Here is an 18,849-nt window from a genome sequence, read left to right as displayed (position 1 = left end):
CTGTACATGGATGACATAACAACAACAAAAGGGCACCTTCCTGCAGATGTAGCAGTCTTTCATGTAATATCCAATAAAGAAATTGTGTCTGTCATATTGGCCCCTTCATAATAGCTACCATGACAAGGCAAACCCTGTCATGACCACAAAAATTAAGAATTTCCTCTGGCTTTGAAGACATCTGGAAAGACTTGAGGTAATCTATGAACTTAACTAAATAATATTATAAAGGTGTAGTCATTTTATAACTGATATGGACATTTTTTTTAGAAAAATTTGACATATTTTAGCCTTCATCTGAAATATGTCAAAATGTGGCATGGTGAAGAAACTTATTGATGAAATTTGATAACATACATGTGAAAACCTGTGGTAAATTATTGAAAAAATTAAAGCAAGTGTGTTTGCTTAATATTAGGCCAGAGATATAAGGATTGTTTTAAGCCACATCCATCTGAAAAGCCCACATAAGTCTGTTTACTAAGTTTTAAGATACATAGCAAAACAAAATGAACACACAAACAAATGACAATGCTACTATACTGGCTGGTCCATGTTATGAGGGCTGTTATGACACTGACAACAAAATGACATAACCTCCTAGGTCCCTGCATGCACATATGAGGACATAACATTCTGGCTTTACAACAACATAGCAATCATTTCTTCTGTTAGACTTTTTGAGATAATTGTGTGGAAAATCCACTGAAGTTTAAGTAATTCACATGAAATACTGGGAGAATTTTCTATGAATTTTTCAGGAAGTTTCATGTTTTTTTTTCATAGATATTTTTGAGCATTTCTTTGGATGTTTTGTGAAGTTAAATTTTTGAGTATTTTTTAGAAAAAATGGGAAATTGTTTGGCTGTTTAGGGAAAATTTTCAGGAATTTTTATGGAAATTTGGAAAATGTATTTGTAATTTTGATTGAATTTTATTTGATTCTTTGGGGGTGGGGGTTTGCTTCAAAAGTTATAGGTATTCTCAAGGAAACTTGGAAAATTAATCTTTAGTTTTTGGAAATCTGATTTGGGAATCGGAAGGGTGGTGTCTTTAGATATTTTTAGATTTTTATGGAAATTTCAGGGAATTTGTTAGGATGTTTGTGGGAATGTTCTGTCATTTTCATGAATATATAATTTCATTGTCATTTTCTTTGGGATATATTTATACACTTCGGGGAGTTGGCCTTGACATCTTTGGGGGATTTCTTTAATTTCTCAGGAATTTACATGGGCTTTTTGTGGAATTTTTAAATTAAAAGTCAGGCTTTATGATAAAGTTTCACTGAAACATTTGAGGAATATTTGAGGAAATTTTTGGATAATTTTTTTGGGAAACTTGAAAATAATTTTTCACAGAAATTTGAGTTTTCTTCTTTGAAATTCTGTGGAATTTTTGATGACACTGGACATCATTTTTTGGTCTAGATTAATTACTGTTCAAGGAAAAGGCTGGCCTTTATCAGACCCTACTGATCCAGAGGAAGTTTTAGAAACTAAAAATGCATTCCAGACCAAAGCTCAGATTTCAGGAGGTTAAGGCACTCTACTTGCAAGGTAACCCAGATTATAGGGGGAAAATGTACCATTAGGGAAGGTGAAATAAAATCACTCTGTGTCCATTACTCTAAATCCAAAAATGTGTCAACTTTCTGATATATTATCTATTTAGATCCAGACTGTAGTCAACTCCCAAACGTTCCAGAACATCTGCTTTCAAGATACGAAAGCAATAAATCGGGCCTGGAATGCTTGTGATAAAAAATACCAACTTAGATATACATAAAATGTGCTGCCCTGTTGGCAGATATTTTCACTTATTACAAGCATTCAGATATTATTTTTTGTTTTATAGCTAAAAACAAGGTGTTTATTTTGACTTGTCAATAGAACGGGGCTTAAAATAAATGTAATTATTTGTCTGAGAGACAAATACACCTGCTTAGATGTGAGTATTCATAGAGCAGAAACTTCCATTCTCATCCTTTAACAGTGACCTTGTGGTCTTTTAGCCCGAGCAGCTTTAAAACAATGATGCATGCTTACCCTTAATCTGCGTCCATACACAGTGACCTGGCCACGTGCCACCTCCTTCCTCTGCCTCCACTCCACCAGGTTGAGGCCGTTGTCGATGGCCAGCGTTACATTCCTCTTGCTGACCGTGGGGTTGGTGGTGCCAGCCAGCAGGTGGGGCTCAGTGTGCAAAGACACCTCCATACCATTGGCCAACACCAGCCGCAGCGAGCCATCCAGACCAATGAAATAGCTGTTCCGAACTTGATCTGAAGATAAAAGGAAGCACGAGGGAAAACAGTTATGATTAGAATAAGTAACAATCAGCACAGCTTGTAGCTGCTGTAAGAGGATGAAATCTAATATTCATCTCAGTGAGGCACAAACATAATGACCTAAAATGGCTGCTCAGCAGAAAGAAAGCCGTTAGCAGCAGTATTTAACTGAACCCCCGTGATAATGTTGGGTCTGTGACAACAAAGATCAATAGTGTGAGGCTTCACAGCGCCAGTAAAGTAAAGTTTTACAGCTGTTGCAGCAGCCTCCAGGATATGGGGGAATGAAAACTATCAAAGCTGCTAGCTTGCCTGTAGCCACAAAGAAGGCAGGGTACGCACACACACCCAACACACACTCACAAGGGATAAATCTGAGCCTGTCTGTTACGTCCCTAGGTGACGACTGCCTGTGTTCCAGCTCCAGACCAGTGACTAATGTTTCCACCGAGCGTCTCGTGTACATTCATCAGAGAATGCCTCCTTTTTACCTCCTGCCAGTAGACTGACAGAGACCAGGATGAATATCATTCTCATTAAGAACAGTGGAAAATTAATAGCTTGTACAACACAACATTAATTAGCTGACCCATTTAGCAGAAAATAAAAATCAAAACATGCACTATAATTTCCTCGTTTCATGTGAAAGCAGCTGTGGCATTTTATCTATTTAGCTCAGAGGACAGCAAAATAAACATCTCTTGAACATGTTTGGTTTCTCCTCTTTATTGCACAGCGCATCGCAGGATTTGTTGTGCTGCTGAGACATCAGAAACAGGCAGAGGAGGCAGGGCTGACCTTGCACCCGCCCTTACCTCTCTCCATCATATAGACACTCCAGGGGTTGATCAAAGGTCTCTGGGACAGACCCAAGCAAAGGAAGGCTTCTGAGACCAGATGAGGATGGAAATAATGCTGAACTGTAGAGTTCAGGCTAATGCATGCATACAGGTCAGCAGGGGATGTATCTGTTGAGCCCTGACCTTTAAAGGGGCTGCGGTCTGCTTAAACCAAATCATATAATGGAACAGTACACCTGTCTATCACGACAGGACTCAACATTTTGGGTCATTTGTTCCAAGTAAACATGTTGTGTTGAGGATAAAAAAAGGCTATTAATATTATTATTAATGTTACAATTTTCTGTTTTTTAATGCTCATCAAGTGATGATTGCACATACTTTTGTACTATAGGTGTATTTTACAAACATTTTTTCACAGTGTCAGACAGGAAGATTATTTAAATTTTCTTAGTTTTATCTCACTAAAAAGAGCTTGCTAATTTATTTTAATAACTGTAGGTAGATGTGCAATTCCCAGATCCTTTGTCAAACGCTATGGTCTAACTTGTGTCAAAGAAAACCTATGCAGCTCAAAAATGTTAAAGTCTTGTCAATATAAAGCACCAAAATTTTGTCTGCATTTAAAATCTAACGCTCAATAACCTACTTTTTACAAGCAGAAAACTGAAATGTAATTAAATATTAGGCGTAAATGTTAGGGCTGTCAGCACTGATGCATTAATCCTGATGCATCTAAGACCCATAATTAGTGCATTCATTTTGTGATTGCCAATGAACTGCATGTTTTATTGTCCCTCTCAGAACACTTGGTTGAGCCACTGCAATGTCCACACTGTAAAACCCAACAAGTTACAACTGCTTAAAATTTTTGTTGATTCTGATTCTGCCAAAGTTTTTAAGTAGTGGAAATACATTTTTGAGTATTCATTGTTGGGTTAACTTGACTTTTATAAGTTAAACTACACTGTGGAAACTGTCTTATACTTAAAAAATCTGATTAAATCCAACTCAAAACTATATGTTAGGTACTTTTCATAAAGCTACATGGTCTTCATCCACTGCAATTTTCCCCATATTTTTTCCACATACTTTAGAACATTAATGTCACCCAAGGTGGTCCAATTCAAGGACTAAAAGCGACAATAGGTGAAAAGTCAGGAAGTCCTCTTCCATTATGTTCATTGTACCATCCACTATACACTATAGCTGAACCCAAGGGGTGGGACTTATCCAACTGAGTCAGTAACTTCACCCATGGTGCAAAAGAAAAATGACCAGAAAGACTTGGAATGATTGAGTAGTGCTTATTTAAAACCAAAACTGTTCTTAACTGACCCAGAAAAATAGAGATGAAATAGCTGTTTTTGACTTTTAACTTAACACAACTTATTTAACATTCAACTATTCAGTCTTACAGTGTACCTTTAGCCACAGTGATGTAAAGTAAGCCCATCACTGATCCTTAATGTCTCATTTCCCTTAAAAAAAAAAAATCTCACAGACAGCTCAGTGGTCAAAAGTCATCTGCACCTTTTGATATTAAACATTTACTTTTCACTGTTCCTTCATTTCCATTTCAGTCCATAACAAGTTCATTTTTTTTGTGTTTAATCATGACACAATCCTTGATCTACCTAATGTTACCTATTTAATTTAAAAAAAAAAGCTTCCCTCTATTTAAACAGTAAGTCAAATGGCCTTAGTTAAAGACAGTACAAAGATTCAAAATGAAACAAAAACAGTTTTAAATGCAACATTTTGTAAATTCAGAATGAAACAAAAAGGAAGACTAATTCCCATCAACTATAGAAATCCTTAGATTAATCTCATTTTTTTAATCATTGTACAGTCCAACTAAATATTTAATGGATGTAGTGTGGACAAAGAGCATGCAACGCTGTGCAAAGTGAACTGATATCTGATGCTTGCATGTTAAGGCAAGCTGTCCGATGAATTCATTTATTTGTCTGTTTGCAGTCCTGAGATATAACTTTTCTTAAATGACTTTCTGCAGTTGGTAAAGCTGCTAATCATGAAACACGCTGACATCGATAAAAACATAGCCTTATGTTATATTACACCTGTTATGGTTTTTATGTACATATGTAAAATTGTTAAATTGAATTACTGCTGTTATCGTTATGTGTTTTGTATGTTCTGTTTTATGTATTTATAGATTTTTTGTGTGTCCAGAACAAATTTCCCAGTAGGGTCATTAAACTCTACCTTATCTTCAAAACAATATCTGCAGAAATGTTCACTTTGCCACCAGAATTATACTTTTTCTCTGGCTTTTTCTTGCTCAGTCTCTCTTTTTATCTTCTTTGCTTCCTCCTCTGTCTAGTACCAAGACAAAGGCTGGAGTGGGAACTAATGCCGTCAAGCTGTATGTACTTCTTGTGACAGAACTTTGGCAGCCCACTACCAAAGAGTGCTGAAAGCAGTTGACCAGTGTGCTCCTTGGAAATGGAATAAACACCACTCTCCCTGCTGAAAATGGATGTTCTATTACATGGACTTAGAGACTACAATTTCAAGTTGGAAAAGTTCCACACTGTTGCTTTTAAAGGTCTTTTTTAAACCTTAACAAATTCCTAATACACATGAGAATAATGGTGGCTCTTTTCAAACTGGAGCTTTGGCTGAATTTTAAAGACAGTTACAATGAGACTAAAGTTATCATATTCAGTCTATTAACAACACTGAGGTCTGTGAAAGCTCACCCGTAGGTGGCAAAACACACATCCAGATGAAAGGACTCCTGAAGGCGGTGCATTCATGTGTTATGTGATCTCCAGGTTGCCAGCTTACAAAGCAGACAATAGTGAATTAATTAACAGGAGAGCTCCTGGCGCCGCTCTGCTCACAAGCACGTCTAAGACAAGGTCACAATGTGGAGGTGACCAGTCCAGTGAGTAACATCAACAGAAACTGGAGATTGTCATCTTCTGTTTCAGATAAAGCCTTGCCGTGAGTTAGTCGGGCCAGAGGGTGGAGGGCAGATCCGAACGGAAGTGTAAAAGGATGGAGATGATGTGGGTGTGGCGGTCTTTTAAGATTGAAGTAGGTCCAGAAAGTTCAAAGTCATCAACTGGTAATCAATAAAGCATTGAGCCAGGTACAAAACATGTTATCAGACTGCTTCAATGTGTGAGACAAATCAGGGGGACTAAGCCACAACATCAGTCCGCCCTCTGCCTGCATCCCTCTAATTACATTTCCTAAATCTAGCGCGTATAGCCACCAGCGAAGTGCTTTATAAATCGTGTTTTTGTGACAGGAAGTCGATACATGTTTCCATTCTGGTAAACAGAAGCTGCAAAACACATTTTATTGAAACAAAGATGGGCAACAAATAGCATACTGCTGTGAGTAAGCGCTCTAATTGATAGGTAAAGAGGCATCTTTGTTTGTAGGACAGCTCAATCAAATCTCAAACCAGGAAAAGTTCTTATTTAGCTTAACAACTAGCTTGACGGTATGAGTTTAGATGAAATTTGAGAATCCTAAAATGATATGTTTGTGCAGCAAGAGTAAGCTGGTTATTCTGGTCTGGTCTGAGTACCTTCTGAATTGATCCAGTTGAAGATATTGATAAGCCAAGCTGGTAACAGCTTACATCAATCTTCCATACTGAGCCCAGACCATACCAAAATTCATCAATCAATCAGCTGTTATTTGTATAGGGCCGGTTTGTAGCAAATCTTATCTCAAGACACTTTTCAAACAGAGCAGGCCTGCACTGTATTCATTGTTCAGTATTCACAAAGACCTAACATTAATCTACTCTTAGCAAAGCACTTCTTAAAATTAAGTAATGTAGCAGCAGTAAGGAGAAGCTTCCTTTAAAGGGGCAGAAACTTTGAGCAGAATCAGACTCATGTTAAACAACTACCTGTTGCATCATTTCTACCCTGTAACCTCCAATACCAGCTTTAAAAAAGTTAGAATGCTTCTGCAACAGTCCAATACTTCAGCTATTTCACAGTACAAAGGGATGTCGCCCAAACACAAGGCAGTACAGCACGCAGATGTAAAATGGGGGCTTTACATACACAAGAAAAATGCACATTGCAATATCTGCTTTTCCTGCAGTATAAATTGTGGCTTTTATCAAGCATTAATTACATTTTCAATCAAGCAATGCTATTTCTTTTTTATTTTCTGACTTTAAATCTAAACCCCCTCCAACTTTTATGCCACATTGTCCTGCCCTCTCACAGCAGCTCTGAGCACACTGTGTAGGAGGAGGAAGAGTGGAGAGAGTGGCACATTGCTCAATAGGCTAAACTTCACAAACAAACTTGCCGCTTGTTATTGTGTTACTTCAGCCTGGCACACACTACAAGATAATCAGTCAGTAAGTAATCAGTAAGACCCTGACTATCAGATGGTTCTAAAGATGATCTACACAGTGGTGTTTGAAGGGTGATCTCTCCCTCTCTGATCTGCTCTGAAGATGCTGCTCTGGGATTATAAATATAAAACGTTCAGTATTTATGATTAGAAATCCTGTTATGTTGAGAAACACCAAGCAGGATTGTTATGTAGAATGGAGCAGTAGCCAAAAAGGAAGAAAGCAGACCAGAGGAGGAAGCACAGCAAACGCAGCCATGACAAATACAGCTGGGCTTGAATTGCTACCACAATGGATGTAGCAGGTAGTTCACAACTAGCCACACTTTGTTGACTCTCAAGTCATGTTTATGTGCAAGATCTGTAATTCTCCTCTGTAGGAGGGATCCTTCCGAGTCGAGGGTGAGGCAAGAGTCCTCCCTGGCAACATTTGGAGCAAGCAACGAGTGTACATGATTACATCATTGGAGTTTTATCCAGCCTGTCTAATACTGTATGTTTTCATATTATCATATAATCATATTTTATATCATACATAATAATATAATCTTATTCTATGGTGCTTCTTTCACCCATACAGTTTAACTCTGATACCATGAAATCATGATGATGACATATTTACAGTGGAAACAATACAATAATGAATTCTAACAGTTTTTGAGTGGTCAAGGACCTGTCTTTTTTTTAAGAGAAGGAGAACAGTGTGCATAGGATTATGGGTAATTCCTGCAAGTGGATGATACATATGTTCATCCTTGAAAATTCTCTGTTTGCAGGACTCAGTCCTTTGGGAAAATTTGGAGGATGCTCTACATTGGAATAGTCCTCTAACAGCAGTCAGTGTCTCAAAAACAGCTGTTTCAGGATCCTTCCTTGGCTTGGAGAAATGCCTGATAACAGGCATCCACATTAACAAGCACTGGGAGGAGGTGCTGCTGATAGCAGAAATACACTTAACTTTAGAAATGAAATACATGTGAGGGCAGCTGCATTTGTTCTAATATGCAGGACACACCGTCTGTGCATGCACAGTTCTCAGTTCTCCAATTCAGACAGAATTTTACTGTGCAATTTTCATAAAAAAAAGAAAGTTTTGCATTAAACAATATGTAAGTGGCAGCATAACATGCTTCAGGTCAGGTGATCCTATGGTTTGACTATTGCACGTGCACACATCCCACTCTAAGTTATCATACAAACTATATCATTCAGCCCCATTATGCACATGCTCTCAATAATGCACACATACTCTGCACTGCTCTCCCCTGCTCACTCTAAAAGGAAATATTCATATCATTTAAACTACAAGCAAAAGTGTGTATAAGCAGCATGCAGACATCCTTTTATCCATCCGTATAATGAGTGGTTGTAACCACAGATAAACACCAGAAACAGAAAGCTTTATGATCCTAAAGCTCATGTATAGCTTTCTGAACTTTCATAGCCACACAATACCTTAAAACTTGCATGCTCCACTTGTGAGCGACATTAAAAGAAACTCACCCTGCATGAGCGTGTAGAAGGTGCCAGAGGCTGACAGGTTTGTGGTGACGGTGATATCCTCTTTGTTGGAGCCCTCTGTTTGGATGCGTACTGAGCTGTCTGAATCTGTACGGTAGCTGCTCACTCGGCCCGTGGGGTAAGTGATGTTAGTCAGACGCCCGTAACTGTCATACCTACAAAGAAATACATTGATGTGAGCCAAAGGAGGCAAAGCATCACATGTCATCTGAAAGAGTGTATAAACAGGAAGCATAGCAGAATCATAAACAGTTCTGAGGCTCAGAGACATTTACCTATGCTTGTTTAGGATTGTTAAATCATGAGGAAACATCTTAATCATTAAGGCAGGCTGGGTATGCTTAAATGCATGTGGGTAAATACAAACCCTAATTCCTAAATAGTTGGGCATTGTGTAAAATGTGAATAAAATCAGAATGTAGTTATTTGAAAACTGTTTTCAACTTATTTCATTTAAATACATTTAATGTTCAAGGTGATGAATGTATTTATTTTGTTTAAATGAAAACACACACATTCTAAATTTGATTCCTGAAACATGTCCCAAAAAAGATGGGACGGGAGCATGTTTACCACTGTGTTATATCCCTTTTTCTTCCGTAACATTCTTGCTGTAGCCTTTGTATATCTTAAGTTACATCTTAAGTTGCAACAGTGTGGGGTATCTGTTGTTATATTTTGGGCTCTGTAATACACTATACAATTTCACTGGCAGACAGGTTTGGACAGCATGTAGGCCAGTCTAGTACCTGCTCTCTTTTACTGTGAAACTATGCTGTTGGAACCTCAATGACATCTGTAGGGAAGTCTATGTTGTTCCTCAACCTATATGTACCTCTCAGTATTAATGATGATTAATGATGCCTTCACAGATGTGCAAGTGACCCATACCATGGGCACTAATACATTCCCACACACTATGACAGATGTTGGCTTTTGAACTTTGTATTGGTAACAATCTGGGTGGTCCTTTTCCTCTTTAGCCTGGGTGACTCCACAGCCATAATTTCCATAAGAAATTTGAAATGTAGACTTATCAAACCAGAGCAAATCAAATCTTTTCTGCTTTGGGTCAGTCCATCTCAAATGACCCAGAGAAGGCTGCGCTACTTTTTTTTGCTGTTGATATATGGATTTCGCTTTGCATTATCTCGATACTGAAGTGAATTTAACAACTGTTCAATGTATATTGGTAATGCTAATGCTAATTCTGCATTTTCGTTTTCATCAATCATAGCTGTTACTGCAAATTTTTCACATATTGCTAACATCATCAATAGTTGCAAAGATTTCCTTTAAAATGGGAGATACGTTTAGGCCACAACTGCCATACATTTTTCCTTCATTTAGTGTTTTGTTGTTTCGCTTGTCCCTCTCCTCTTCTTGCTTTTCTCCACTCCTACCCCTCCTTCTAGCCTTTTCCAACCTCAGTGCAGCTTTGGCAGAGAGCTGTTAACATGAGTCTGGTCTGCTCAACATTCCTGCCCTATAATAGGGAATGTCTATGATGCCACTTTAGCAGGGCTAAATACTGCTATTGCTGTGCTCATGGTGATTAATGCGGGTCTTTATCATAATAGGGTATAGTCTTCATTACAATATTAATGATTAACACTGGTTATTAAGAGCCTTGAGATTACTTCAGTTATGAAGTATGAAGTTATTTTTGGAAGATGTTGCAGGCATCAAATTCAGAATAAGTATATGTATCCAAAATGTCAACAGAGTTTATCTGTTTAAATCAACAATAAGTGCACTGCTTTTTTTATCGCCATTAATCTGCATTGAGTATGAGCCCTTGGGCTAGGCCCTTAACACCATGAACGCCTTTCTATCTATATGTACATCACTTTTGAAAAAAGTGTCTGCTAAATGACTGTAACATTGTGATACTAAGTGCGGGTTTTAGCGTCGCTTTCCAAAAACTTTGGTTAAGCCAGGTCAGCATCTCCCTGTCAGCCACAGTGATGTTAAGTAAGTCCAACACTGCTTCTTAACATCTCATTTCACTTTAAAAACTATACAAATCCAAACAAACCAGTTTTCAATTGAAAACAGTAGAATTCTTTAAATGCTATTAATAGGTGCGATTAATCACAAATAACTAAAGAAATCCTCAGATGTATTGCCATCAAAAATGTTAATCTTTTGGCAGCCCTAGTTTCAACATAAAATATCTCAACTGCATAAATTAGGCTGAAAAGACTTTAAATCACTCTACTCTGATTGAATTCACATTTCACACAGCGTCCCAATGTTTTTAGAATTGTAAATGGTAGTAACGATTTTGGCTGTCGTCTTGGATTCCCTGTGACTGCGAGCTGTTATCCAGGATAAAGTCTTTTAGTGATAATTACAAGAAGGAATTGGGAGTTTTATGCAGAGTCTGATATTTCCCTTTGGTGTTTCACATTGAGGAAGTGTTTTGACACGAGCACTAAACTCAGAAACAAATCCATCAGAGCTGGCAGCCGGAGGAAAGAAAACTCAGAACTATCAGCTTTGATCACTGAAGTTTACCAAGTCAACTTTTTAAAAGTGTGAAGCGTTGTCTGCTGAAATCAGTATTTATGAAGTTACAGCGTCCAGAGGAACTTTCCTGGCTCTTCTGAATGGTTGTAAACGTGTTCTCGTGACTTTGTTTGTAAGTGACTTGGATGGAAGCAGACAACTACTGACGAGGAAAAACTGTCATGGAGGCACACACCTTAACACGTTTGGAAAACTGCTTATTAGCTTAAAAGATTAGTGATATCACGTAATCTCATTATCTGCGCTATAAAATAGGAGCGCTGGAGTGCGACTCCTTGCAGATATGGAGCATCTCTCCAGCCTACAAATCAGTCAGTTCATCACAACAGGAACATGAGTGGCCAGATTGTTTCATTTCGCTTGGAGAACACATCAGCATAGAACAATTTAAAATCTTTCAGGTTGTCAGTGTTGCACAATTGGAGTGAGTGAACGGTACATTACTTAGAATGAAGACTTTTATCTGCGCAGTGAATACAGATTGGAAAGCCCTCTTCAGTGTTGTTGCCTGCCATAATAAAGCCTCTAATAAATGAGATGGCGGTGCTGGTTTACGGATATTTCCTCAGCGCTGCCATCTCAAATATCCAATATGGAAAGGAAGAGTGGGAGAGGAATCATCTTCCAGAGATAAATGTTATCTGATCTCAACTATATGAGTGCCTGGGATTCAAGATGCATTTCAACCCAAGTCTTCCTCTTCAGGAAATACTAAACAGCAGAGTAATTCATCTCCAAGGCTTTTGAACTTCTTTGATATGCGCTTACTTTATCAGCAAGATTTCCTTGTCCTCACCATGCAAAGTTTTTAGCTTCAATAAAAGAAATCAGCAGCCTACCAGCTGAAAATGTTCAAATTCTTGGACAAAGAGATCTTTCTCTTTTTGCCTTCAATACTGCACAAAAGAAAGAGTCCACAAGACAGAAATCTCATTCTGGAGTGACGCCGCATGCCCCAGCTTGGTCACTGACCCAAACTCTTGCTTTCTCAATTAAGGCCTTGAGCTGGAGCCTTTCCCCAGGCTTCACCGCTGAGCTCTAATGGCTCTTGCCTGCTTCAACTCAGCCGTCTATTAGCTTGCTTTCTGTGGACAAGAGGGGCATGTGGGGGCAGGGTGCTCAGCAGAAGTAGAGGACTGCTATCCCCCTGGATGGCCAAAAGTCCATTCGGATCGCATCACCTCTGTGTCACATGCTAGCTCTCTGACCTTTCACGCTGGGACCCAACAATAGGCTGGACACTTCATATCAGCATCCCCTCCAGCATGGCTAACCTCAGTTTTATGACTTATTCTCATGTTTTCACTTCCTCTTTGCTGCTGGAGAAATTCAGAGCACATCTGACTGATGACTGTGGGGCCATATAAAGACAAAAAGCCATGTCATTTGTGCTTTTAAACATGATAAAGCAATTATTATTGATGTACCAAAGCAACCTAATAACATTTGCTTGAACCCAGAGACTGAAGCTCATTTGTTACCAAATTAAAGCATTACTGCCCTGTTAATTGGAGGCCAAGACAACAATTAAGCCTCCTCCAAAATGCTACATGATTAAATAGATTTAACCGTAACCCATGAACATAATCAGTTATCATTACAAAGAAAACATTAGGAGGTTAGCAGAGCATCTGCGTACTGTATATACTAAATGTCAAAGACAATCAGGCTGCCAAGGGTTAGAAGAGAGAGGCTGTGGAGCACATGTCCTTTGTTCTGAAGTAATGTTCACGTTTTGTTTCTGCATTCATCCACATTAATAGAAATGTATTATCTGCATGTATAGAATTAGGCACAAATTAATTAAAATGGGTAAAATGTTTAGCAGCGCTCTTTGTCGAGCAGAGATAAATGGAGGTTCTTTTTCAATTCTGTTGGTAAATTATGGTTTTGACCCTCGGGTGGAGTAGTGACCTTCAAAGCTAATTACTGTATTCAGGAAAACAAACGCTCTTCATTGACTCTAAATGAAACAGAGATGATCTGATTTGCTCATAGGTAAATATAAAGTCATTGTTTGATTTAAAAGAGAAGCCAGACAAAGGAATTTTTAATTTTCTACTTATCTTTAATATATTTCTAATGAGATGCCATATAAAAGAACATTTTGCACTATTTTGCCACTATGCATGCTTAGAAAGGGAATCAGAAACTGCATCAACAACTACATTTTAATTTTTGCTGTACTGTTTTGTTAATTAATATCTTAATTGCTTGATTTGTATGTGGAAAACTGGCAACCTTTCTTGATTCTGATAGTATGATAAATGGTACCCTATTCACATGGGATTAGTAGAACCTGGCAACCCTTTGATAATTAGCAATAATGTGGAGGATTTCCGTGTATGTAATCCTGTGCAAACTAACCCTGTCTGTAGTTTGTAAAGTTAAAATTTCTAGGCCAGATTATCTACCTTATTTCAGAACACATAGAGATCCACAGAGAAAATCATGCCAATATGCATCTTGGTCATTTGAGGTGGCAAATTTGTGTCTTTTGCAGTCCATGCCACTTTTCCTGCTCCCTTTAAAAGTTGAAAAAAAATTACATAGACTGTGTAGGACATTGTAAACAAAAATATCTAACCTAAAGACTATTCAAAGTGGTCATATCTTTTAGGATCTTTAAGGTAATATTCACAAATAACTTTATTTTGCTTAATTGCCTTCTTTAAACTATGCTATCCAAATGCACGTGAACCCATCGCTGCTCTCGATAGACACAGACTCCTGACTCCTACAGCTACTCTTTAACATGTACTTTTAGCACTATAATTAAACTGTACATTTCAGAATACACTTTGGATTTTGAAATATGTCTCTCATATTCAGTTATTAGGCTACTACAGGTGATCTGCTTGACAAGGGTAATTATTGCAATGATCCAAAATAAATAGAGTGGAGAATAACATTGATGGCATACAGTGAACTGCATCAATAGTGTTGCCTACTTTTAACTGACCACAACAATTCTCTGCCATTGAGTGTGGCTTCTCTAGTTCAAGCTCCCTACATCTGTCTTAACTCAATTTGAGGTTCATTTGCAAACCCTCTGTGCCATCTTTTTTTGTTATGACTGAGAGCCCTTGTGGGCTGAATTTATGTGCTATGAATTGTAGTTTTTATATTACCCTTGTTTTTTATGTATAGGCTGTGGAGGTTGTTAGCAGTCATGTGATCCTGATGATGCAGAAATTTTAGATGGGGGCTGGAAGTAGCACACCAGAACTCCATGCTACAGTAATCAATGGAAAATTTCTAGATACAGTGAGTATGCTCCCTACACATTACAAAAAGTGTTTTTTTGTTTTTTTGGGTTTTTTTTGTATTTACTTGGCATGGAGGCCATCAGTATCATAAATGACTTGTTGAACCAGATGAAGGGGGACAAGTTTCTTGAAGATTCTTGTACTGAGCTAAAAGGCTAGCTGTGCCTCTAACAGCTTTTCTACCTAATTTTGACTTAAGCATGCTTTTAAGAGAAACAATGATACACTACTGAGCAAATAAGCCAAGTGGGGGAAGTGACTGAGTAATGACCGAGCAGATTCCCAGAACTGGCTCAGTCATATGAACCGACTTCATAAGAGATGGTTCCAGTTTGAGTGCCAGTTTCCTTTCTTTTTTTTCTTGATTTACTACACATTTGAAAAGCCAAACTGGCACCCGATAAAAAGCCGTTCGAAGTCAATAAACCGGCTCTTTTACTGAGCTGAACCAAATGATGAAGTTTTCTAAGAGGAGAAAGAGATACCATCGAGGTGAGCAAAAGGCTTGACGGACAATGGCTGTGGAAACACAAGCAATATCTGGGTGTACTATGCCGAAGCATACTAAAGCAAATCAGACCACTTGGTGAAACAGACCAAATATGAGTCTGATTCCACTCCTTTAGACAGAGGGTTTTTAAATTCAGGTCTGCTGCACTTTCTCTGCAAGCTTTTCAAACTTTATGTCTGAATGTTTCACTACATTTGGTAAATCAAACGTAGTTACAATTATTTTCACAAATCGAATTGTTGGCAGAGCAAATAGCACAAAACTTTGACATTCTGATAGTGCTTCTTTCTGCAGAAATCACTTTCTGCCCTCCATCTGGACTTCTTTGCTGTGACATGACGTCAAATGCAAACAACCTGTTAGGCTTTTTTTTTCTATGTGGTGACTTGTTTAGCATCCAGATATATAGAGTCTGAATCTCTTAGTTTTACTAGTGACATGACTTCTGTCTCAATGCACCAACTGTTGAACAGATTAATATGCTGAACTCTACTGTGTGCATTTACAGGCACTAAAGCTGAGAATTAAACCAAATCTAGTACTGGGTGTATATTTATTTCACATAAACCCCACGTAATTACGTCTGCCTCAAACATCCCAAACATGTAGGCACTCTTATTTTTTATGTTTCTGAGTATAGGTGTGGCATGAGAGAAATTCAGTCTGTAATGAACCTCCATTGTTTTTATTCCCCCCTTAAACAAGCCCTTTGGGTCACTGCTGCTATAATAGCTCTCTCTTCTCTTTACATAATGGAGAACAGTATTCTCAAACCTGATATAAAAAGCAGCCATTTTAGAGGAATTCACAAAGAAATAATTCAGACTCCTGCCCACCCACTGGATTTGTCGAAGCCGTAGGCAATTCACTCTACCTTGAGAAACGGCGATGCAAACCGTCTCAGATGACATCCAAATCAAACACAGGTGATAAATGTCTGCCTAGATTAAACAGAGCGTCTGATTATGTGTCAGAGTGTTATATTCCTCCAGTGAGGTGTAACAGATGTCTGACCAGCCAATCTGCTTAATCACACTTTTTGGAATGACATCCTGTTAGCACGCTATCCCTTGGTACAGCATATTAAGCTAAGGGACAGATTGCTTCATAGGAGTCACATGAACATAAAATCCTAAGCTTCAATGCAGCAGTATGTGGGAGTGTTTTAATTTTCCCTTCACAATGTGTGGTTAGCCTGCATCTGTTACCACCTCTTGCTTTTCTATTTTGCTTAAGTCTTCTGACAATCCTACAGGATAAGCATGCTTTCCAGTAGATATACATTATTCCTGAACCTCTATATTCCAAAAAATGACAGTCTGTCACTGCAAGCAAGGGTGAAGATGAGGAACATATGATCCTGTAATCCTATTTGGTATGATAACAGCAAATAGGATTACATCGATATTTCAACAGGTCTTGTACTCTGTGGAAACAGACATAAAGGCATACAAGGTACTTTATGTGCCTAAACCCTAAACTCAGATGTCAAAGATATCTTATAGTCATACTATTTGCTCACTAAAACACCTTAGAATCTGTGTAACCAAGAATTTAAAGCTCCCATTTCAGATACTCAAGAAATGATATGAGAGATTTAACAGATCTTTTCAGTCGCTCTCTCACTAGGATAAGGCAGAAATCTATACTCAGGTCAACTGGGACTCAGACTTCAGGTGTAAGGACTGGGGAAAAACTCACTCAAAGAAGGTTGTCCATCCATTTTCATTCGTCTTAGTCGCCAGAAGCCCCGAGCTTCCATGATAAGTCATAACAGCGAGCTCTTGACCCTGTGCGGCGACTGTTTTGAGGGCGTTGTTGGTGCCGATGGTGAACCAGAATGTCTGCCCGTCAGGAACCATAAGCCACAGTGGTAGCCCTGTTGTGTCACGTCTGATAATCACAGTGTTTTTATTCTTATCGGTGATGCTGCTCAGATCTCCCACTCCTGTGTAGGTCAGATTGTAGAGGTGGTCTCCTGTTGTAAGACTTTGTGTGAAAATATGGCTGCCGTTGGAGTCGAATAAGTAAAGCTCATCGTTAATGGGAGAGGACACCTCATACATGCTGAGGGGATTCAGATAGGGCTTGTTTTTGCGCACGTAGCGGATCCGAATGTTTCCAAGATCTGCAATATAAAGTTCACCATCTGGACATACCGCTAGAGAGGAAGGTGCATTTAGTTTGGCGTCTTTGGCGTAGCCTTCATCACCAGAGTAACAATCACAGTTGGCGTCATTCTTACAGTCACAGCCACTTGGAGCACCTGCAACCAGGGAGATCTCTCCGTTAGTGGACACCTGCCGCACTCGGTTTATTTTCTTTTCATCCGACTCAGCGATGTACAAAATGCCGTTGTGGGACACAGCCAGGGCATTGGCGGACTCCAGGGTGGCATGGATGGCCACCTTGCTCATAAGGAAGTGGTCGATCCCAGGTACTTGGCAGTGCATAGGCCGGCCTGCGACAATTCGGACTTGATGGTTTTCTGAGATCTGCAGGACTACGTTGTTGTCCAGCACGTACAGGGAGTTATCCATGGGGCTCACCGCTAGGTCTGTGGGCCACTCAAGACGCACCTAGAAGGAAAAAATACACAAAGAATATCAGCTTCAGGTCACAAAAACAGACCATACTCGTATTGATCCACACATTTTTCACTTTATCAGAGGGAAAGAGTCTCACAAGGGAAGAATCATTGAGAAGAGCTTACAAGGAATACACGCTGCTGTGAGAAAGGTAGGCTATCTCATAGTTTACGCTGAAGGCACAAACACTTTCTGAACAGTTTATTATCTGATAAAGATGAAAATAGCAGCTGCAGTACTGTTAAAAGGCAAAAAACAGGACTTTTTAGATCAAAGATAACAATGTAGCGGTGAAGGGCAGAACAAGGGGAGATCATTCAAATGATCAGATTAGCTGGAAAAAAACACACCGCAATCGATCATGAGAACTCTGGACACCCAAGGACTGGGCATTCGCATTCTTCACCTCCACTGTTTTTCCTACTTTGGGTTATTAATTCTGTAATGACAAGAGATTGCTTCGAGTCCTTGAAAAGAAACTGGAGCGCACTTGCTGAATGAAAGTCTAACCTGCCTCTGGCCTCCTAAATCATGACTTATTGTTCGGCAAACAAGGCATCAGGCTTTTAACAAATTGGAATGATTGGATTCATCCAATTTACCGATCTCCCTCTCACTTGAGGTCCCATGGGAATCTCGTAGGAACATTATATGAAGTGCCATATTTCAATAGAGGCCTTGGAGCACCAACAAAGGAGGCTGATTAAAATCAGGACCAAACAAACAGGTTCAGGTTCCCTGTATCAATAGATGAGAGCAGCCTTCACATTGCTCGCGATACTCTGTCCTATGACTCTGAACTGAAGGTGATTTAATTTATGGAGCTATTACTATCACTGAATATAAAAACCCTGTTCCAAAAAGTTGAGACACTGTGTAATATATGTATGAACAGTGATTTGTGAATCCTTTTCAACCTAAATTCCATTGAACAGACCACAGACAAGATGTTAAGTATTCAAATTCATAAGCTTTACTG

The 18,849-nt window shown here is 38.9% G+C and overlaps 1 protein-coding gene across 10 annotated transcripts in view; it reads right to left on the bottom strand.

The window, feature by feature from the left end:
• The window catches only part of tenm4 (teneurin transmembrane protein 4), a 330,072-nt gene that overhangs the window by 28,183 nt on the left and 283,040 nt on the right, over window positions 1–18,849 (bottom strand). For all 10 annotated transcript variants that reach the window (XM_041804631.1, XM_041804642.1, XM_041804649.1 and 7 more), the window contains 3 exons: window positions 16,984–17,861; window positions 8,953–9,125; window positions 2,049–2,284 (listed from right to left, as the gene is read on the bottom strand). In XM_041804631.1, coding sequence (XP_041660565.1) covers window positions 2,049–2,284; window positions 8,953–9,125; window positions 16,984–17,861 — 1,287 coding nt within the window. The remainder of the gene's footprint in view (window positions 1–2,048; window positions 2,285–8,952; window positions 9,126–16,983; window positions 17,862–18,849) is intronic.

Source organism: Cheilinus undulatus, linkage group 2 (genome assembly GCF_018320785.1).
Source record: "Cheilinus undulatus linkage group 2, ASM1832078v1, whole genome shotgun sequence".
In the NCBI taxonomy this organism is placed as follows: Eukaryota; Metazoa; Chordata; class Actinopteri; order Labriformes; family Labridae; genus Cheilinus; species Cheilinus undulatus.
This window is presented reverse-complemented; position numbering and strand designations above follow the sequence as displayed.